A 24110-nucleotide genomic window follows, 5' to 3' on the forward strand; every position below is an offset into this window, starting at 1 on the left:
GCCAGGGCCCACCGCAGGAGTCTGGTTCTCTGGTGGGCTCCTCCAATGCTGCCCTAAAGCAGGCCAGGCTAAGAAAAGTGTGTGGGAAGGTGACAGGAGAAATAGGGGCAGCTGGGGACCGTTTATGGACACCCGACCGCCCCCAGGCGGCTGGGGACCGTGTGCGGACACCCGGCCACGGGGCGGCTGGGGACCGAGTATGGACACCCAGCCGCCCCCTGGCGGCTCGGGACCGAGTGTGGACACCCGGCCGCCAGGCGGCTGGGGACTGAGTATAGATACCAGGCCGCCAACACAGCCATGACGTGGTGGCCAGATTCCGCCTCCACATGCCTAAAAGGTCCAATTTAAAGTGCAAGCAAGCAGTATGGCATTGCAGCCTGGGGGTGGGTGGCAGGCTGCATACTTGCGCTTGCATTGCAAGGAATGGGAAAGGTACAATTGAACACTGCCCTGAGACAAGGACTTGAATGGGGATAGTTGCAAGTCTGCAACGACAGGTGCAGGGTGGGAGACATCTTCGCATGTACCATGAACAGGGGTTTGGCATGCACACACTACAGCGGAATAGGCTGTCCTTCCCACTAAATGCACTGGGGAGGGCACAGGTAATGTTTTGGTATGCGCGCTTAATCTTATGTATAAGGCGCACCGGGACAAATAGGGGCGGCTGGGGACCGAGTATGGATACCTCGCTGCCGAAGCAGCCATGAGGTAGTGGCCAGCTTCCACCTCCTCCAAACTAAAAGGCCCAATGTCAAGTGCAAGCTAGCAGTATGGCATTGCAGCCTGGGGGTGGGTGGCAGGCTGCACACTTACGCTTGCATTCCAAGAAAACAAAGCAGATGCTAATTCTATCATCATCATCATGCTCCTCATCTTGGCACTCTCAACTCCTCTGATCGAGAAGCCAGGGCCCACTGGAGGAGTCTCTGGTTGTCTGGTGGGCTCATCCAATGCTGCCCTAAAGCAGGCCAGGCTAAGAAAAGTGTGGGGAAGGTTCCCGGGACAAATAGTCGTGGCTGGGTACTGAGTATGGAGACCTTGCCGCCGACGCAGCCATGAGGTAGTGGCCAGCTTCGACCTCCTTCAAACTAAAAGGCCCCATTTCAAATGCAAGCTAGCAGTATGGCATTGCAGCCTGGGGGTGGGTGGGTGGCAGGCTGCACACTTACGCTTGCATTAAAAGAAAACAAAGCAGATGCTAACTTCTATCATCATCATCATGCTCCTCACCTTGGCACTCTCAACTCCCCTGATGGAGAAGCCAGGGCCCACCGGAGGAGTCTGGTTCTCTGGTGGGCTCGTCCAATGCTTCCCTAAAGCAGGCCAGGCTAAGAAAAGTGTGTGGGAAGGTGACAGGAGAAATAGGGGCGGCTGGGGACCGTTTATAGACACCCAGCCGCGGGGCGGCTGGGGACAGAGTATGGACACGCGGCAGCACCCTGGCGGCGGCTGACTGAGCGTGGACATAGCCCAAGGTGTGGAGGAGTATTTTTTTTGGGGGGGGGGTTATTTTACCTTATACAGAAGTCTTTACCCTGGAAAGGAACTTCCTTAACATATTTCACAGCAAAGCAGTTTCAGTTTCGCTTTTGAACGTTTTATTGTGAGCCCTTAAAAGTGGCTTAATACCTCTGACCATGTTGTTGCCAGCAGTGACCTGGGGGTCATAAATGCTTCCTGGGGCGATCTCCATGCTGTCCCCATGTCATTTGAGCACTGTCACTATCGTTTTGGGCACTTGTTTTAAAAGACTGCCGGGGGTGCCGCTGCAAAAATGCTCGGGTCTCCCATAGACTAACATTGGGCTCGTTGCTCGGGTCGAGCACCCGAGTATCACGGCGCGCTCGGCCCGATCTTCGAGCACCCGAGCATTTTAGTGCTCGCTCAACACTATTTGTGTGGGATCCATCATACTATGTGGAGGATTCTGTGGGGGCCATTATACAGTGTGGTGAGGTGTGGGGCCATTATATTGTATGTAGGCCCATTATACTGTACGGAGGCCTGTGTGGGGGTCACAGTTGTGGGATCATACTGTGATCATACTTTTCCAGGGCAGTTGAGTAGTGGGGTACAGTAGGGTCATCATACTGTGCGTGTGGAAAAATTCACTGTAGGGGTATCTTAGTGTTTGTGGGGCACTTTGGTTGACCACATACTTAACGAATGCAATGAAAGGGGAATCTAGGGCTCCAGTAGGAGGAAAATTAGAGGGAACACCATACCACCAGCAGGTGCAGTAATATGGACACATACGGTAGCAGCAGTGGCTCAGCATTGGGGTATCATCAGGATAATTAGTTTGTGCAGGTTGAGAATGGATGGAGACGGTGCCAGAAATCTGAGAAGTCATATGTGTCTTTGTTGTAATTTCTGGATAAAGTTGCCATGTTGGTCTGGGCCAGATGAAAAACATGGGAAGAGTGAATGACTCCACCAGAAAGAACAGCAGCTGTAAGTCTACATCAATAACTGTACTCTATTCTCTTACATGTTCTGCAGGACTGATATCTTCCACTTTATGTGTCATCATATGGCGGTAATATCAGTGTTGGCCTTTGTATAGAATTTTTTTCAGCTCTGTCATCTGCTGAAGTTCTCCTACATCCACTATTAGGGTGCGCCACCATATTTGTAATCAGGATTACATGGCAAGGCCACGGCCCCACTATCACTATTTGGTCAGTATTTTTTCTCAGGCGTGGGAGCCAAAACTAGGTGAGGAACAATCAGAGAAAAGGTATAATAGAAACAAGTGCACCAATTCTACATTTATCACCCACTCTTGGTTTTGTCTCCCACTCCTGAGAAAAAAATCCTGACCAAATACTGATAGTGGGGCCGTAGCATTAGGGGCCCCCTCAGAAGTTTTGCCTTCCCCCTGAACCAAACCCCTAGCTACTTCTCTGCCTCACATGACTGTCGGCAGAAATATGGAAAATTATCTCTCAAAATATGGCGATGCACAAAAAAAAAAAATTTTTTTAGCTTGTGATAGTAATCAAACATAAATGCCGACATAAATCTGAAATCTGGCATTGCTGACCCCAAGAATAAAGTTGCCTAATCACTTAAACCACATGAGAAACGGTATAAAAAAGAAACAAAACCAATTCTTTACCTGCTGTTGAATTGTTTTTCCTGCCTTCCAAAAGATCTCAGTAAGGCACATTTATCCTGCACTCTGTGCTGAGCGCTTACACAGGGATTTCAGTGTAAATCTCTGAAATACGTGATTTAGACAAAAATCCTGTTGGAAGATTCCCTATAATGAGGCAGATGAAGATACTGTGGATGCCGTCGGGCCTATGATCCGGTGGTGTCCGTCTTTTTAAGCGTGCATAAAAGTGAAGTCAGCCACAGTTTTCCACACCTCTGAAAAGAAGAACAATGCTGAACAGGGGTCAGAAGTAGTCCAGAGTAACTTTGCTGCCTCATTTTAGTGAATGGATCTCTTGGGGGTTTCATCTGAATCCATTTAGATGGAAACCCCGATGCAAGTGCTCAGTGTAGAGCGCAGAATAAATGTGATCCAAAATGTTATTTAAAATGTTCCCTATAAAAGCTTCAACTCGATCCAAAAGAAAATTCCCCAGTCATGTCTGTCATTCGTTAATGGAAACATAGGGGGCTTCCATGTTACTGGTAACACAAAGGTTTTGGAAAAGCGAAATGGCTCCTGGCCCCGCAAAAGAAATCCAGCGAATTCTGCACTCCTAAATCCAAATGCCCCCCCTCCCTTCTGAGCCCCAGTGTGCCTAAACCACATTTAGCATCCACATGTTTGTCAGAACTGTAGTGATGAGAGTGAGCTTAATTTACAGGGTGCGTGCCTCCAAAAGCACTAGCTGGGCACAACGCATGGGCACTACAATGTACATACACTACAACGGCAGATTTGCAATTTTCACTCAACATCCACTGCTGATTGTTTCTGGAAAACATGCAAGAGTTCAAAAAGTCACTACACCTGTAGATAAATTCCCAGAGAGTTGTAATTTCCAAAATGGAGTCACTAGAGGGGAGATTCTGCTCTTCTAGCTCTTAGGGGCTCTGTGTATAGAGTCCGCAAACTATTCTCCAAGAGTCATATAGCGCTCCGTCCCTTGAGTCTCGCCGTGTGGCTAATACTGTACAGCCACATATGGGGTATTGCCATGTTCAGAAGAAATTATGTGACAAATTTTGGTGCAATTTTTACCCATTTCCAGTGTTAAAATTTAAAATCTGGGGTTAAACCAAATTTTAGTGTTACATTTTTTTTTTTCACTGCTCAATGGTATATAACATTTTTTGACGCATTTTGTGGTGCAATATGATCACTGCACCCTTAGATGATTTCACCGAGAGGTGATTGTTAAATGGGGTCGCTCTTAGTGGCTTCTGCTGTTCTGGCACCTTACGGGCTCTTCCAGTGTGCCATGACTCCCACAAATCATAACAGCAAAAATATGGCACTCCTTCCCTTTTGAGCTTTCCACTGTGCCTGAAAAGTAGTTCCCGATTACATGTAGGGTATTGGTGCACTCAGGAGAAATTGCACAACAAACTGTAAGGTTTATTTTTTCCTATTAGACCTTATAAAAATTAAAATTGTGGGGCTAAAAAAGCATTTTAGTGGTAAAAATGGAATTAATTTTTTAATCACAGCCCAATGGTTTAAAATTATGTAAGGCACGTCTGGTGTCAACATGCTTACTGCACCCCTAGATAAATTCATTGGGGGTGTAGTTTGCTGAATGGGATCACTTATGGAGGGGTTCTACTGTTCTGGCACCTCAGGGGCTCTGCCAATGAGACATGGCACCCTTAAACCATTCCAGCAAAATCTGAACTCCTATATGGCGCTTCTTCCATTCTGAGCTTGGCATTGTGCCTCAAAAGTAGTTTTCGACCATATATGGGGTGTTGGCATACTCAGAAGACATTGTGTAAAATTGTACCATTAATTTTCCTATTATCCCTTTTGAAAATTAAAAACTTGTGGTCAAACCACCATTTTAGTGGGGGAAAAAAATAGTAATTTCCCTTTACTCAGGCCAATGTTATACAATTCTGTGAATTAAATGAGGGCTAAAAATACTCACTTCACTCCTAGATGAATTCCTCGAGAGGTGTTGTTTCCAAAATGGTGTCACTTGTGGGAGTTTCTGCTGTTTGACTGTCAGGGGCTTTTCAAATGTGACATGGCACCTGTAATCTATTCAAGCCAAAAAAGCTCTCCAGAATGCAATTGGTGCTCCTTCCCAGTCCTGACATGTGTGCAAACAGTAGTTTTCTAGTACATATGGGGCTACGGTGTACTCAGGACAAAATGGAACACACAGTTTGTTGTGTAATTTTACCTATTACCAGGGCTGTGGAGTCAGAGTCGGTGTCCATTTTGGAGGAGTCGGAATAAAATGGAAAGACTCATAAAATATCTAATAAATTAGGTACAGTAGTTCAATGCAGGATGTGCTGGGAATGTTTCCATAAGAATTTGGGAAAGTTATGAAATGTCCTATAAATGTCTGTTCTATTCCTGATGTAAGGGTCTAGACTTTTAGCTGAGATGAATCTGTGCTACAGTAAATTTATCACTTAAACATGAGCCATGTATGAGGGGGTCGGTGTCATGGAAATTGAGGAGTCGGAGTCGAAGGTTTGGCTTACCGACGCCACAGCCCTGCCTATTACCCTCGTGAAAATTTAAAATTTGGGGCTAAAGTAACATTGAGGGAAAAATTAATTTTTTCATTTTCACGTCTCAACGTTATAAAATTCTGTGAAGCACCTGTCTGTTTAAGGTGTTCACCACAACTAGATAAGTTCTTTGAGGGGTGTATATTCCAAAATGATGTAACTTGTGGGGGGTTTCATCAGCAGGGTATGTGTAAATGAGACACTATCTATTCCAGTGAATCTTGAGCTCAAAAAGTCAAATGGTGCTTCCGAGCCCTGAGCCCAAACAGTAGTTTTCCACCACTTATTGGGTATCTGTGTACTCAGGAGAAATTGAACAACAAATTATATGGTCCATTTTTGCATAGTACCCTTATATTAAAAATTTGGGGCTGAAGGAACATTTTTGTAGGAAAAATTAAAATTAAAATTTTTCCTTTCACATTGCTTAACCCCTTAACGACCTTGGGTCTTTCTGTGTTTTCATTTTTTGCTCCCCTTCTCAGAGCCAGAACTTTTTTAATTTTCGTTCAATATGGACGTGTGAGGGCATATTTTTTGCGGGACGAGTTGTCATTTTAAACGCCATCACTGGTTTTACTATATCGCGTGTTGGAAAACGGGAAAAAAAATTCCAAGTGCGGTGAAACTGCAAAAAAAATGCAATTTCACAGTTGTTTTTTGGGTCCTTTTTTTTTTCCACGTTCACCGATTGCTAAAACTGACCTGCCATCATTATTCTCCAGGTCATTACGAGTTCGTAGACACCAAACATGTAGAGGTTCTTTTTTATTTAAGTGGTGAAAAAAAAATCCAAAGTTTGCTAAAAAAAAAAAAAAAAAAAAAAAACATTTTCCGAGACCCGTAGCGTCTCCATTTTTCGGGATCTGGGACTGGGTGAGGGCTTATTTTTTTGAGCGCCGGGCTGACGTTTTCATTGATACCATTTTGGGGTAGATCCGATGTTTTGATCGCTCGTTATTGCAATGTTGCAGCGACCAAAAAAAAGTAATTCTGGCATTTAGAATTTTTTTCTCATTACGCCGTTTCTTTTGTATTGATCGGGCGATTCTGAACGCGGCGATACCAAATATGTGCATGTGTTTTTTTTTTTTTATATATATTTTATTTTGAATGGGGTGAAAGGAGGGGTGATTTAAACTTTTATATTTTTTTAATATTTAATGTTTTATTTAAATTTATTTTTATTTATTTATTTATTTTTTTTACACTTTCTGCTTGCTTCTATAGTCTCGATAGGAGACTAGAAGCAGGAGTTGTCTGATTGATTCTACTGCATACAAGCGATGAGCAGATCGCTTGTATGCAGAAGAAATGCTCACTTGCTATGAGCGCTGACCACTAGGTGGCGCTCATAGCAATTGAGACATGGCAACCACAGGCGTCTGCTGCAGACCCTGGGTTGTCATTCCCACCCATTGGTGACCCACGAACACGTGATGGGTCACCGATGGGCGGGGCTTAGGAAGCTCTTCCCGGAAGCGCGAGTTAAATGCCGCTGTCAGAGATTGACAGCGGCATTTAACATGTTAACAGCCGTGGGTGGATCGCGATTCCACCCGCGGCTGTTGCGGGCACATGTCAGCTGTAATAATCAGCTGACATGTGCTCGGTTCAGTGCGGGCTCAACGCCGGAGCCCCCACTGAACCGGCCATTCCGACCTGGTGCGTACTATTACTGACCAGGTCGGAAAGGGATTACATTTCTGTGAGGCAGCTAAAGGGTTAATAAACTTCTTGAATGTGGTTTTTGAGCACTTCGATGGGTGCAGTTTTTAAAATGGTGTCACATTTGGGTATTTTCTGTCACACAGGCCTCTGAAAGTCACTTCAAATATGCGTTCCCTAAAAAAAAAAATTGGTATTGTAAATTTTGTTGTAAAAATGAGAAATTGCTGATCAACCTTTAACCCTTTTAACTTCTTAACAAATTAGGTTTCAAAAATGATGATGTTGTAAAGTAGCCATGTGGTAAGTGTTAACCCCTTTACCCCCAAGGGTGGTTTACACATTAATGACCGGGCCAATTTTTACAATTCTGACCACTGTCACTTTATGAGGTAATTACTCTGGAACGCTTCAACGGATCCCCCTGATTCTGAGAATGTTTTTTCGTGACATATTGTACTTCATGATAGTGGTAAAATTTCTCCGATATCACTTGTGTTTATTTGTGAAAAAAATGGAAATTTGGCGAAAATGTAGAAAATTTTGCAATTTTCAAACTTTTAATTTTTATGCCCTTAAATCAGAGAGATATGTCACACAAAATAGTTAATAAATAACATTTCCCACATGTCTACTTCACATCAGCACAACTTTGGAACCCAATTTTTATTTTTTTTTTATTAGGGAGCTATAAGGGTTAAAATTACCAGTGATTTCTCATTTTTACAACACCATTGTTTTTTTAGGGACCACATCACATTTGAAGTCACTTTGAGGGGTCTTTATGACAGAAAATACCCAAAAGTGACACCATTCTAAAAACTGCACCCCTCAAGGTGCTCAAAACAACATTCAAGAACTTTATTAACCCTTCAGGTGCTTCACAGGAATTTTTGGAACGTGGCAGGAAAAAAAATGAACATTTAACTTTTTTCACAAAAATGTTACTTAAGACTCAATTTTTTTTTATTTTCACAGGGGTAACAGGAAAAATTGGACCCCAAAATTTTTTGTGCAATTTCCCCTGAGCACGCAGATAACCCATATGTGGGGAAAAAACACTGTTTGGGCGCACGGTAGAGCTCGGAAGAGAAAGAGCTCCATTTTTCTTTTTGATTGTAAAATTTGCTTGAATAATTGGCGGACCCCCCTGATGTGGAGGGTTTCCACTGTTTAGGCACAAGTGACACCATTTTGGAAACTAGTCCCCTCAGGGAACTTACCTAGATGTGTGGTGAGCACCCTGAACCCCCAAGTGCTTTGCAGAAGTTTATAACATGGAGCCGTGAAAATTAAAAAAAAAATCTAACTTTTTCCACAAAAATAATGTTTTAGCCCCAATTTTTTTATTTTCACAAGGGTAAGGGGTGAAAATGGACCCCAAAAACTGTGGTGCAATTTCTCCTGAGTACGCCAATACCCTATATGTGGGGAAAATACAGTGTTTGGGCGCACGGCAGAGTTCAGAAGGGAAGGAGCATTGTGGGACTTTTAAAACGCAAACTTGGCTGGAATTGAGAGCGGACGCCATGTCGCGTTTGGAGAGCCCCTGATGTGCCTAAACAGTGGAAACCCCACCCCACAAGTGACCCCATTTTGGAAACTACACCCTTCAAGGATTTTATCAAGGGGTATAGTGAACATTTTGAATCCAGAGGTACGACAGAATTTGATGACCTAATGTTAGGTCGCATGTTTCATGGCTACTAGACACCCTAAAAAAAACATGCGGGGATCGCTCATGCATGGCAGGCAAACCCCGCGAGGTTTTTTTTGGCCAAGAAGCATATGGGGCAGAAACTCGAGCATGTCACTTGAGCACCCGCGATACTCAGTGCATTCCTGAGCACCCGATGCAAACTCAAGTAGCGAGCACTTGCGCTCAACACTAGTTGCCATATCGTCATTTTTTTTTTTTTTTTTAACTTTTGAAAAAAGTCCCAACCCCATCACAACCCTACCCCTAGCCCAACCCTAACCCTAGAGTTTATTTTTTACACCGTTCCTCGTGCGGTATAAGTGATTAGACGACTTTATTCTTCAGGTCGGTGCAATTACAGCGATACCAGAATCATATCGGGTTTTTATGATTGACAGCTGTCACACACTAAAAGACGCTTTTTTGCAAAATCTAGTTTTTGCATCGCTATATTTTGAGAGCTATAATTTTTCCATATTTTGGACGACAGTCATGTAACGGCTTGTTTTTTGCGGGATGACTTGACATTTTTATTGGTGCCATTTTCAGGCACTTGACATTTTTTGATCGCTTTCTATTCCTATTTTTGGGAGGCAGAATAAACAAAAACCAGCAATTCCAGAATTTTTTTTATGTTTTTTTTTTTTATGCTGTTCCGTGTGTGGTAAAATTTATAAGGTAGCGTTATTCTTTGGGTCAGTACGTTTACAGCGGTACCACATTTATATCATTTTTCTATGTTTTGGCGCTTTTACACAATAAAAGCTATTTTATAGAAAAAAATATTTTTTTGCATCGCTTTATTCTGAGAGCTATAACTTTTATATTTTTTGGCTGATGGAGCTGTATGGGGGCTTGTTTTTTGTGGGACAAGATGACGTTTTCAGCGGTACCATTTTTATTTATATTCGTCTTTTTGATCGCGTGTCATTTCATTTTTTGTTTGGCGGTATGATAAAGCATAGTTTTTTGCTTTTTTTTTTTTTTTTTTTTTTTTTTACCGTGTTCACTTAAGGGGTTAACTAGTGGGACAGTTTTATAGGTCAGGTCGTTCCGGACGCGGCGATACCAAATATGTGTACTTTTATTTTTTTATCATAATATTTATTGATGGGTACATTATATTTTTATTTTTCGTGGATTATTTTTTTTTTTATTATTTATTTATTTTCATTTTTTAACACTTTTTGGACTTTTATTCTGTGTCCCACTCTGGGACTTTCACTTTTTTTATTCTGATCGCCTGTATAGCACAGGAATGCAGCACCATCTCCCTGTGCTATACAGGCTGTCAGTGCTGCACAGGGAGAAGATAGTTTGGTCATGCACTGCGCATGACCAAAGAATCTTCCTGCTGTCTGGTGACCCGGATGTTGTCATGATGACATCGGGTCGCCATGGCAACATCCGGGAAGCCGCGGCAGACTGCGCTGGAGGCCGGAAGAGGAGGTGAGTATCCCGATCACCTCCCCTTGCCACCGCAATGCTGCAATCGACTTCAGCACATAGTCACAGCTGACACCCGGTGCTATCAGCTGACACCCGGCGGCGATCGCCCCGTACCGCTTGTGTGCGGGCGCGATTGCCGTATGACTTAATAATATGTCATTGGTCCAATCGGCCCAGGTCACCATGACGTACTATTAGGTCATACGACAGAAAGGGGTTAATTATTATCTAATTTGTGTGGTAAGGTTTAAGGACATAAAAATTAAAAGTTTGAAAATTACAAAGTTTCCACTTTTTTTTGTGTAAAATTGTCAATATTTTCAGAAACAAATGCAAATCGTATCAACCAAAGTTTACCAATAACATGAAGTACAAGATGTGATGAATAAACAATCTCAGAATCACTGGGATATGTTGAAGCATTCCAGAGTTATTACTACATAACTTGACGCTGGTCAAAATTGTAAAATTTGGCCTGGTCAAAATTGTAAAATTTGGCCTGGTCACGAAGATGAAAACAAGCTCCGGGCTGAAGGGGTTAAACGACTGCCAAATTGCAAATAAGCAGATGATCGGCAGTCATTTAGTGCCGCAAATTAACATTATGATAGAGTCCGAGACAGACTTCTGTAAAGGCTTATCTTCAGGAAAACAGTTCGAGACCCAAAAGGCCAGATCCTTCCCTCCGTTGACATTTGTTGGGAGGAGAGCTGGAAGCCCCTGAATACACAGACAGTAAGCCCGCACCACCGAACCACTGTTCTCTGGCAGATTTGGTCAACTTTAGTCTGATGTGTATGGAAGCCTTTAGCATTCCCTCTCCTGCATTCATTTGGAAAGTGCACAATGGATGCTGGGCTGTGACGCGCGGGGGAAACCCCACCCACAAACAATCACTCAGGGGAGCGCATCACTCAGTTACGCCCGACTTGATGTGACATCAGCGGATGACAGAGGAGGCTGCAGTCACGTGATGCCGCTCACAGTCAAGACGCACAACAGATGGCAATTGCAAAAACACTTATTTCAACCATTTAAATACATTTGGGAGATTTCATATGGTAGTGGACCACCTCTTTAATGCCTCCATAGTTCTAAATTCACTATATCGTGTGTAGGGTTAAAAATAAAAGGCAGATATAATGATGAAAAAGGTTTATCGGTGTATAATGAAAGAACGTCAGTTTGATGCCGGTTTCACATGTCTGCTACTCAGCCAGAGTACAGAGCAACATGTCAGGTTCGGCCAAGAATCTCTTGAAATGACTCGACAGCTCAATATATGCTTCTTAAGCTGTTTGGATCAGGAGACCCATGGCCAGTCTGTACAGGTTGGTTCACACTCAAGCTGTGAATATCAGACATGAAACCGGTCTAACTATTCCCTGTGTCTATAACATAGCCATATGTGTGAGCTGACAGAGTAGAGGCAAACTTGGCAAGAATGCACCACACAGACAAGTGCTCAAGACAGCATAAAACATCAGTGAAAAATGTTGAATTATGATAAACTAAAGACTACTAATGAGGTTTTTTCCCCATTTTTTGCTCTTTGATAATGTTTCTATAGAAACCCTCTAACTAGTCATTGCAAACTGAATATTGGCAGGCTTCGCACATGCAGCTAGAAAAAAAACAAAACGTGAATCTCTTTGCAATTGTTGCACCAAAATAAAGTGCCGAATGAAATACAGCATTTTACCATAAATCAAAGCACAGTTTCAAATAAAGTTAAGCATTTTAAAATTGTTTGGATGCCAATTAATTTAATATTTACTTTTATAAATTAACAATTTTCAGAACAGAAAAAAAAATCATTCAACGTAGAGAGCAATTATTGAAACAACTTGAATATAAATATTATAAAACAATTTGAGTTTTCAAGCATTTGGAAGTAGTCTTTCCAAAGTCCATAATAAAACATATCTGCAGGTTTTCGTGGAGAGCTACACCCAGCCCATATACCACAAGATAGACAGCACCATTTATAGGCAATTGTGCTTAGGAACTCATGGCTTTTCTCCATGTGACAATTATACCAAGTGTTCAGTGTATACTTCATTGAATTTTTGTTGTCTTCTCATGAAAAAGATTTGTGATTTGAGCCTTCTCCATGTTAAATGTATAAATCCAGGGCAAAAAAACAAGCTTTTATTCATTATCAGAAGTTATCGTACCTAGGAGAGGGCTCTTTATACTCTTTAAACACGAGGGTCACAATGTCCTATTGCCAACAGATAAATGAACTAAGAAAATAAATCTTTTGACATGTGTTTTCTCCCGAAACCGGCCAGGAAAAGAGTTATAAAAATAAGTTATTATATTTTTTTCAGGATTTCTCTCCTGACTTCTTCTAGCCACTAAAGGATGTTGACCTTCCGAGAACAGGTTAAGTTACTATGCACAAGATCCCACATTTGTAGTAGGTCAGCAGGCAGAAGTTTGTGCACGACAATCATACTGCGATAAAAACATGGCTCCTTATTCATTTTGCTGTTTTTATTCTTTACGATGCCAAATGTTTTAAACCCTTCATGCATGATAGGGTTGACTTTAATAACTTCTAGGCACATCCCGAGAAAGACATCATCGATAGGATACAGATCCAAGGTTTCTGAAGCTTTGAACAATCTCTTCACCAAAGAAGCTGCCATGAGAAATCCACCACCACCAGCATATGGAGGGTAGAAGTTTTTCTTATAGAGGGAGTTTGGGATGTAGTATTTATTTTCCTTTTTCCTGATGGGTCTTGCTTTATAGAGCACATCTCCAACAAAAAGGTCCGGTGAGGTTTTGCCATCCAGATAATCCAAAACATTATTTGGACTGACAAATACATCATCATCTCCCTTAAAAATATAGGTAATATGCTGACAGTAAATGGTCATCCACTTTAGAAAGTGCACTTCTTTTAGAGTCAAGTTAAAAAAGGAATCTAAAAAATCCCATTGTAAAATATCTCGATATATCTGATTCTCAAAATCCAACAGTTTTTGGTAATTGACTCTTTCTTCTTCTTTCATGGCAGTCCCTAGAAGAAATATGGTTTTTATTTTCTTGCCATTCATTTCTTTCTCCTTTCCCCATGTTTTGCGAATAACATCCCGGCGGTCATGTTGCGTTATTATTGACTTTACCACAATTAAAAGATCGATGTTTCCGAAACACTTCTGAGGGTTGTTAATAATCATGGGGAAATAACGGCAGTGCCGATACAAAAGAAACTGCTGGAAGTTAGGTTCCAGCATATTGAACCAGTCCAATTTGGTAAGGTTCCAATTAGCAGTGCAGTTGATGGAATTTACATCCCATTCAGTAGGATATGCATCAGTAACAGAAGCTGTGGTCACCTGTTTCTCTGTTTTGGCTGCCCAAAACCCATCTGAGACAGGATAGGTGTCCCTTTTCATAGTACTCAAAAGCTCCTCTGAATCCATACTACTTTCAGTGAAAAGAAGTCCAGGTGAAGTCCCCCTCTGGAAGATGGTCAACATGATTATCAAGCCGAATGAGATGCACACACTTTTGAAGATTCTCTTTCTCCTGCAAATAGACCAGATGCCATTAAACAGCATGTGAAGAAAAATAATGACTTAATAAGTCTTTGTAAAACCTATATACAACCAATCTTTCCTGCCCCTAGACAGGACTGTCATGATCAGTTTCTATTTCTAGTATTACTTGTATTTAAGTGTCACGGTTTCAGGTTATTTGTTTTGCGTCAATATTTTCAAAAATGTAAAAATGTGTCATTATTCCTAGTGTAAATTATAGTGTCAAACAGAACTATGTAAAGGATATCACACCCAATGGCAATAGGCTATTACATACACAGTTTGTGAATTTTTTCAACAAAAACTTCATTTAACGCTTACATGTCAGCTTTTGGGAAAAAAAATTTTGGCTTAAAACTATTTGGATATTTCATGTACAAACTGCTGTTGAGTAAGACAAGCTTGTGGTAACATACGCACCCCTGAAAAACTCAAGAACACACCTAAAACAGAAAAATAGATTTAGGATACTGAAAGCATTCTGAAAGTTTCTCTGCATCCAATTTATTAGCACAGGATGTGTACTACTGCTTCTAATGTTTACCTTGTACTTTTTTTTCTCCTTGAGACGATTTAGGAGCAGCTGGGGGGATGTGAGAATTTGTAACTTTGCATTTTTAGTGAATAGCACAATTATCAACAAGCTCTCCTGATCTTATGTGGATCGACGCTTTAGAGGTTAACGTGATTCGGATCACCATCAGAACGCCTCTTACACACCCTACCTGGCACGTTTACATTACAGAGAAGCCTCTTCAGTTTCGAAGCAATTAAATGGGGCTTTGCAATGAAAGACGTCTTTCTACTTCATGAGCAGTAAAATGCTGGGTAACGGGAAGGGAATAGAACATGGAAATCAAACTGAGCTTTGTAAGCAATCTGGCAGAGGGACACTCATATTTGTATAAAACAGGAATACCTATGTAGAGATGTGTAAAATATATGACCAGGGTAAGGAGGGGGCATTTATTAAGAAGAAGGTGCAGCAGATATAAGACAGAATACTTTGGGACAGGTTGCTCTACTGTTTGTGCGACATTCAAAGTATGGTCTCACAACTTGAATACTTGCGCTGAAAAGCCCTAGTATCCTCATGTGTAGACTTGAGTTTGACACTTATTGAAACTTATTTAAGAGAAGTCTCACCAATACATTCTATTCATACAGATAAACTACGTGCAATTCATTGAGTTTGTTAGTTTTAATATCTACCTCTCTATGAGAGAGAGAGAAAGAGAAAAAGAGAGATGTGTAGAATAGCTGAGCATTGAGTGATTATCAGATGGAACGTTCCTTGGCATATAGATATTTGGTGAAGTCTGTCAAGGTCAACATACCTTGGTAAAAGTGTGACAGCATCCAAGGGGTTCTTCAGCAATGATTCATGGTTTATTTCATCAGCAAACCAGAAAAAAAATATATATACCCCTTTCAAAGACCAGGGTTGAAGCACTTTTTTTTCTGGTATACTAATGGAATAAACTGGATCCGGCACACATTTTTAGTACAGACTTTTACATGGGTGGATTAGTGGGTTTGGTGAATTTTGTGTCCTAGCACTTTGTGTATAGAAGGGATTGTGCTGCTGATGAAAGGTCAGACCCTAGTCATGTGTCAGTTTCAAAATGGTCATACATATTGTAAGGAGCCCTATACATTTGAGGGAACTGAGGGATTTTGTTTCCCCAAGTAATACTTGAGGGGGCTGACAAACTTTTTGCTTCCCAAATTTAAAGGCATCATCTGAAAAAAAAAAAAAAAAACTAATTGTTTTAAATCAAGCAAATTATATTATATATATATATATATATATATATATATATATATATATATATATATATATATATATATATATATATATATATATATATATATATATATATATATATATAGGCAATTTTTTACCATATCACAAATCTATATTAAAAATAAAAAAGTTTAAATCTTGTAATTTTCACACTGGCATTTTTTTTTTTTTTTTAGATGAATTTCCTGTTTCAGGAAATTACACATGTCGATAGCCAAAGTGAACAGTCTCAGAATCTATCTTTTGTATTGAAGCATCTAATGCGCGTGTGCAAAGGTCAATGTGAGGAGAGGGGGAGCAGGGTCAGCTCTGACATCACCTATTTAGATTGGTGGATCCGGTGACATTTGCTGAAAACTAAGAAGGGACAGGAATTTTGAATCTAAAAAGAGCCCCCCAAAAGACATTATCTGTGACAATGTGAAAGCTAAACTTTAGTATTCAGTTAAGAACACAAAACAACTCACAGTATAGGCCTTCATTACACAAAAGGTATGCTGAACTAGCCAACCAGCTAATTTTTATGGGGGCCTCCTGAATCCTCCCACATGCAAAAAGGGAAAGTGCAGGGTCTCCATACAGGGCTAGCTGTGGACTACCCTTGTCAGGGCGGGAGTTCTGTGGGGCTAGTATAAGCTTGAGCCGACAGGGATCAATAGGGCCAGCTTATGCCTCTTCATCTTGTTCAGAAGGAAGTCTTTGGACAATAATCTCCCGCTCTGGAAAACAGGAGGAATGGGTGAGAGCATTCCATTTTTTCTGTATAATCATGTGTGAACTGTAATACATATGTCGAGTCTGCACTCAGACATGCATATTGTGCTAAATTTCTATTTCTCTCCTAATACTATGGGTTCCTATGCACTAAATTAACTGGTAGTCTATGGGACAAATGTAGACAAATAGAAATGTCTTCACATTGGTTTATATATTTATCTAGCAAGTTCTATACAATAGGGAGGGGATGATTTTATAGGGCTGTTGCATTGATCCCTGATTATTGGCTCCACCCTGGATATAGACTCTATCCTCTAAACTTGGTCGCCATACTGTAGGGTAGATTTCAAGTTTTAATAATTTCTTTGTTCATATAGAGACAGTATCTCTTAACCATGCTATTGGTAATGATCATTCTGGTTTAGAGAACTGCCTCATTCTATGGGTGGCAATTATTGATTTTATGTAACAATATTAAAAGTTATGTTTTAGATTATCACATTTTTTTTGCTGTCTAGTCTCATTATATAGTAAAAATTACCTGTCAATATTATTTTCCAGGATGGTAGGACTAGAGTGAAAAAAACAACAAAAAAAAAACAAAACACACTTTGCATGTTTTGTATTTGAGTTATGAAAAAAAAAAGTTAAGTATTCGCTTGAAACCCGTAATGATGACAATTTTCGGTCGATGAAGCTGTGAGAGGGCTTGATTTTTGCGCACTGAGCTAACATTCTTATTGATACTATTTTGGGGTACATGTAGATACACAATGCTTTGATCGCCTCAAATTATGGTGTTGCGGCGGCTGAAAGATTACAATTCTGGTGTTTAGATTTTTTTTCACATCTGATTGATCAGATTAATTAATTTTATATTTTGATAGATCAAACTTTTTTTTATGGACATGGAGATACTACCTATGTATTTCTTTATTTTTAATGGGGGAAAATGTGGATGATTTAAACTTTTTTTTTTCCATATTTTTTAAAACTTTTTACTGTATTTTGTAGTCCCTCAGTGGACTTGAGCTTGCAATCATCTGTGCTACATACAGCTATACCATACTATTGCTGTATATAGAAAATATCACAGTCTCCTACGAACGCAGCAACAGGATGGATTTATAGGAGTACCATTATGACCGGCATGGGGGTCTTCAGACATCACAGGAGGAGAGAGGGGGATGCGGCACAGACATCACAGGAGACGCTGCTGCATATTCATCCAACACAACGCTGCCGTCCTCTTGTGTGGGATGGGAGTGCATTGCGCGTTAACTCCACCCTCGAAGTACGTCCTGATGCTGGGACTGGCCAGCATGAGGACGTAATCTTTCACTGCACATGTGCTCGCAGAGCAAGTAGAAATGAAATGGCCGGTAGCCGTTAAAACGTAGCTGCCAGCCCGGGCACTGCAGTCCCCGAGATTCTGCCCAGGGGCTGGGAAAAAGGCAATTTACGCCCCCCGGGCCTGAGGTTTCCCACCCCTGATCTAGACTGTCGAACATGTTTAAAACAGTATTTACCTGCAGATTACCTCTATGTCTGCAGGTAAAAAAACTTTGTTTTTTTGGGCTGAGAGGTTCCCTTTAAGATTAGCACCACATCCTCTAACAATATTGTCCAATATGCAGTAATACAACACTGTAACTTGCAATTATTAATACAGTCTGCTCTGGTATATACTCTTGCATAACTTTCCATGAACATATTGTGCTAGTTTCTTGCAATAAACACGACATTTGATATGTCCATTGTAAATAGAAATAGTTGACAGTCATATAGGTGAATGTTTGCGAGCAAGTGCACCTGTGTGATCTAACAATGAATCTTTAGGAGTCAAGTTCCAGAGATCAAATTTCTCTTTACTAAGGAATGTTATTACTGCATAATTCCTATTCTGTCACAAGTGCTCATTTTCTATATAAATGTGCCTACTGTTATTTGTAATAGATCACACACACACACACACATCGGAATATGTGGCAGTATAGATCAAAGATATTATATAGTTAAAGTTTTTTATCAGTAATTGGATAGTAATAAACACAATAGTTTATGGCACCCATCCTTGCAGCTGTTCTTAGAATCTTTTACCCAGCAGTGAGCACTGATGACAAATTATATGATAGCAATGGCATACTGGAGATATTATGAGTATATGTTTATTTCTTTATGCATTCTTGTTACACATGCATAATGCCCTTTTAATAGTTATGCTACTTTAGCGTGACATGAAGGACCATATAGCTATTTTAAAGTGCTGTGGAAATGGTACAAATGAATAATTTGTCATTTGCACCAGTATGGCATTTAACAGCATTATGTTGGTCAGTATTTTTCCATTGTACTCATAAGCAGATCCAAGGACTGTACGTTAAGGCTATGTGCCCACGATGCAGAAATGAAACAGAAAATTTCTGCATCTTCCTGGCAGAAAAAACGCATGCGGATTGTACATGCGTTTTTCCTGCGAAATACATGCGGATTCACATGCGTTTCCGCATGCGGATTGACAAGCGCTTTCCAAGCAATTTTAGCATCACTTAGAAAGTGCTTGACAACTAGGTCACACTATATAAATCCATGCAAACAGCATGGATTTATATAGTGTGACAAGAGAGAATGGTTAAAAATAAAAAAATAAACCTATACTTACCTTCCGATGGCCCTGCGTGTGTTGCTGCGCTCCTTCCTGGCTGCCAGCTGATCGCAGGACATAAAAAACTGATGGCCACTCGTTTTTCTTTACTTAGGGTATGTGCACACGATGCAGAAATGCTCAGGATTTTTTCCTGAGCGTTTCTGCATCTCTCTGGCAGGAAAAAACGCATGCGGATTGTACATGCGGTTTCCTGCCAGGGACATGCGGAAATGAAGCGGTCTTCACTTTCATTTCCGCATGCGGGTTGACAAGCGCTTCCCAAGCGATTTTAGCATCACTTGGAAAGTGCTTGTCAACTTCACACTATATAAATCCATGCAACCGGCATGGATTTATATAGTGTGTGATGTCAAAAAATAAAAAATAAATCTATACGTTACCCTCTGATGGCCCCCAGTGTCCTGCTTCATCGGTCCCGGCTGCCGGCAGTGAAGACTGTAGGACCTTCCGACGTCAGCGTCACGTGACCCGTCACATGACTCTGACGTCAGCGAAGGTCCTTCATTCAACCGCGAAGTGCCCGGGAAGCCAGCAGGACGCAGCGCGGGCCGTCAGAAGGTGAGAATAATATGTATTTTTTATTTTATTCTTTTTTTTTTAATGGTACCTGGGTCTGGATGAGAGTCCTCTCATCCACACCCGGGTACCATCCGCACATTAGACCGCATGAAAAGCGCATCAACATATACAGTGATGCGGATTCCATGCGGTCTAATGCAAGTCAATGGCGGCAAAAGAGCAGCGTTTCCGCAAAATTAATTGACATGCTGCGGATTTTTGACCGCAGCGTTTACGCTGCGGAAAAATCCGCATCATGGGCACAGTACATGCGGATTTCCATTGGGGAACATTGCTGCCCTTCTACCATGCGTTTTTCATGCTTTTCCGCGGCGTTTACGCAACTGCAAAAACGCCGCGGAAACGCACGAAAAACGCATCGTGTGAACTCAGCCTTAGAATTTGTATTATGGCAAGAAAAAAACAGCTAACAGTCTATTCAGTAGGACTATCAGCTGTGTATCCACCTGACTTCTGCACAACACAACTGATGGTCCCAACCCCATTTATAAGGCAAGAAATCCCACTTATTAAACCTGACAGGGCACACCTGTGAAGTGAAAACCATTTCCGGTGACTACCTCTTGAAGCTCATCAAGAGAATGCCAAGAGTGTGCAAAGCAGTCATCAAAGCAAAAGGTGGCTACTTTGAAGAACCTAGAATATAAGACATATTTTCCGTTGTTTCACACTTTTTTGTTAAGTATATAATTCCACATGTGTTAATTCATAGTTTTGATGCCTTCAGTGTGAATGTACAATTTTCATAGTCATGAAAATACAGAAAAATCTTTAAATGATCAGGTGTGTCCAAACTTTTGGTCTGTACTGTATATCTTGTCCGTGGTCATTACAAATGGACAGGCTTTACATTTTTTCATCAGGGAGACAAGATGATTGTACTGAGGGCTCCCATATTTTAATATTTTTCCAGCATACAAATGGCAACCAAGTGCAATCTGATTTGTTTAGCAGGCCCATAGACTTGCATTGGCAAGTTTAAACCTACAAATGGATCAATAACAGCCAAGTCTAAATGCTTTTATGCAGACCACTCGGTCTAGGGAAATAAATAAATAAATAGACATGTAAACTGTCCCATAGGCCATCGCAGATACGAGTGCTAGCAGTGAAAAACTGATGCTTGAAGGAACCCCAAAAAAAAAAAACCAGTCACCAGGATTTCTTCTGTGCGTCTCCCTTGCTCTTTTATACCCCAAATGACCAGACTCACCCCAACTTTGAAAACCTTCAATATCAACCCAAAAATCCTCCTCTTCAGAAAAGCCTACGTACAACAAACCTGTTGCCAAGAATGCATATAAGCAGTTTTCCTAGTGGCAGGGGCAGAAGAAGGAGAGCGGTGTCAGAGTGGGCTCAGACCCCAGTGCAGATACATTGTAGAGGTGCATCACCATAGTAATTGAATGGCACAGCACCTAGCAAGCAGGAGAAGGCACCTCCTTTCAGCGGCACTTTCTGTGTGGTGGTACAAAGTGGTAATTTTTACTGTAAGGGGACGCTATTGATGTGAGGTTGGCACTTAAGGGGCATTATTACTGTGTGTGCAGTCATAATTACTATATTGGGATACCATTACTACGTGTGTACATAAAGGGAGCACTGTTAGTGAGAAGACAAAAGGGGTACCATTACTGAGTTGGCGGGTACAAAAGACAAAACTACCATGTGGGGCACAAAAGGGGGCACTATTACCATGTGTAGCATAGGATGGTGCTGTTAAAGGGGCAGCTGAATGTGCAGTTGGTGTAGGGACTGCAATGGAAAAGCAAGGGGCCAATGATGTCTTGGTATCTGCAAAATCACAGTCATCAGAATTAGTCATGGAGGTTTGGGTTGAAAGAAATAAAGGGAAAATTAAAATGTAAATTCTGAGTCACAGAATTTAAAAGTGGTGGTCTCAAGTTCATAAATGGGTAAATCTGCAAAGCATAAAATCAAACTGGAAAGCTATCTCCGCTAGCAGCCTGGGAAAGAACACAGTTCAGAAAGGTTTCATGACTATGCAGGTAGTCTGAACAGGAGTGCACAACCACCAGGGATCCATGAGTGGTGCACTCCTGAAGATTCATCTTGAGACAACCCCTTTAGTATATTTTCTTAAGTCATCTGCAGAGTGACTGTGCTGAAATTATACCCCTCACTATATGGTGGTAATTTTGGTCTTTGTGTAGTGGCTTTTGTTTAGTAAGGCTTTTTGCTGCACAGAGGTTTCTGCAGAACACCGGCAGCCACATCCTCTAGTGACAGAGTGCTATTCACAGCCTCCCCTACCAGTCCTGCACTGGAAAAGAGAACTTTCTTACAGTAGTAGTTTATCAGCAAATGTTCTCTCCCAGTACAGCAGGGCTACTACGGGCAGTGCAGGCTGTACATTACATCAGACTTTTCTGTCCTAAGCAGAATGTGTAGTTGTCAGTATGGGACTAAGGAGCCCAATCTCTCCTACAGAAGAAATCAGTTTTCCAAATTACCAGCAGCCACATTTTCTGCTCAACCTGCATTAATAGGTGTTGGCAATATAGATGGGAGGAAAGGAACAGTTTGCCAGTGTGACCAAAACAGGTCTGCCTAAGTAGTACTGGTGGTACATTTTCAAACCATTGAAAACTAAATCTTAGTGGAGTAAAATTATAATGTTAAAAAAAAAAAATTATTGCAGCATATATTTAACCATTTATTTACATGTAGATTTGGTTGCAGATAAAGCAAGGGATTTGACGTAATGCACAGATCTGGCTGGGATGTTAGCAGTTAACTTTCCTCTCCTGGAATGTAACATTGCATGCTTAGCCAGGGTTTAGTGGTTGAATCTTCACATGGCACTCTTCAGGTTCTTGGGAACCGTGGGGATCCCATCAAATCCCCAGTTATCAGGGGATAACTTCCAAACTTGAGAATACCTCTTTAACATGTTCTTCCCCAGAATATGCCTGCAGTTGTTGTATACCCCAACATATTGTACTGCACATTTTTTCCAGAATTTCTGTGCTGATTTCACAACCAAAATTTCATGCCATATGTTTGAATCCTGCTGTGCATGAAAAATATTAATATTTGAGAGTCCTCAGTGGTTGATACCTTTTAATGGCTAACTGAAAAGATGGTAACAAATTGCAAGCTTTCGAGACTACTCAGGTCTCATCAGGCATAGTATAACATGAAATCTGAAGAGTCACATATTTATACACAATAGGACACAGAAATAATGCAATAGATTTTATTGTGTGACGATGAGAATTCATGCAGCTGAAAGTACCTGGGATCAGAAATACAAGATCCCAGGTACTTTCAGTTGCATCACATCTAATGTGGTATACTTAATTATTTATACCAAATGTCCAGCTAGGGGTCTGTATGTTGGGGAGACAGGGCAAAAGCTTAGAACAAGGATGAATTCTCATCAAAAACTCGACCAGACCTCAATTACATAAAAAACTTTCACACTCCTTATCTATGAACTGCTCCAATATTTACGGCCACATTTGTTTATCCCTTTCCCATACTCAAAGTTATGCTTCATGTCACTTGTCTCATCTATTGCATTATTTTTGCGTCCTATTGTGTATAAATGTGTGACTTCAGATTTCATGCTATACTATGCCTGATGAAGAGACCCGAGTAGTCTTGAAAGCTTGCAATTTGTTATCATCTTTTCAGTTAGCCATTAAAAAGGTATCAACCACTGAGGACTCTCAAATCTTAATATTTTTCTATCTACTGGCTAACACGGTACAAAAGATATACATTTTCGGTGTACATGAAGTAACCTAAGGGAGATAACCTTACACTTATAAACTTACATTAACATGTGCCTCACTAATTACATATCAATAATCCTACCTTATCTTCCAGGCTAAATTTTTTATGGAAATGCAACATTTAGTATAAAAAGCAATAAAGCTAAGGATTACATTTTAATGGGAACAGATCTAGTATTTAATATTTTATATGGACATTAATACATATATTGGACAAAAAAGCCTAACATTATGTCTATGTTACCTAAAGGGAACCTGTTAGCTGTTTCATGCAGAAAGAAATACAATCAGGCATTCTTGTGAAAGTAAACTGTGGCATTTCAGAGAAAGCATGCCTTAAAAAAAAAAAAAAAAAAAAAAAAACAAACATACAAGATAGGTACAGAAAGAATTGTTTCCCTGTCTCACTCAGTATGATTAACAGGTATCTCTCTATACACAAGGGAAAAGATACCTTTCAACCATGAAGAAAGGAGCAGGGAGAAGCCAGAGGGAGCTGCTCACTTTTTTTTTTTAG

At 40.8% G+C, this 24110-nt stretch overlaps 2 protein-coding genes across 2 annotated transcripts in view; both read right to left on the bottom strand.

Annotated features, from left to right (window-relative positions):
• LOC141259379 (testis development-related protein-like) overlaps positions 1 to 24110 on the bottom strand; it is a 191602-nt gene that overhangs the window by 141674 nt on the left and 25818 nt on the right. The window lies entirely within an intron of this gene.
• The window catches only part of B3GNT7 (UDP-GlcNAc:betaGal beta-1,3-N-acetylglucosaminyltransferase 7), a 37696-nt gene continuing 25839 nt past the window's right edge, over positions 12254 to 24110 (bottom strand). Inside the window, exon 2 of the mRNA XM_073675274.1 lies at positions 12254 to 14050. Coding sequence (XP_073531375.1) covers positions 12868 to 14050 — 1183 coding nt within the window. The 3' untranslated portion in view covers positions 12254 to 12867. The remainder of the gene's footprint in view (positions 14051 to 24110) is intronic.

The sequence above is a fragment of the Phyllobates terribilis genome, unplaced genomic scaffold, assembly GCF_046119375.1.
Source record: "Phyllobates terribilis strain yellow unplaced genomic scaffold, ASM4611937v1 Scaffold_3__8_contigs__length_932513732, whole genome shotgun sequence".
Classification (NCBI taxonomy): domain Eukaryota; kingdom Metazoa; phylum Chordata; class Amphibia; order Anura; family Dendrobatidae; genus Phyllobates; species Phyllobates terribilis.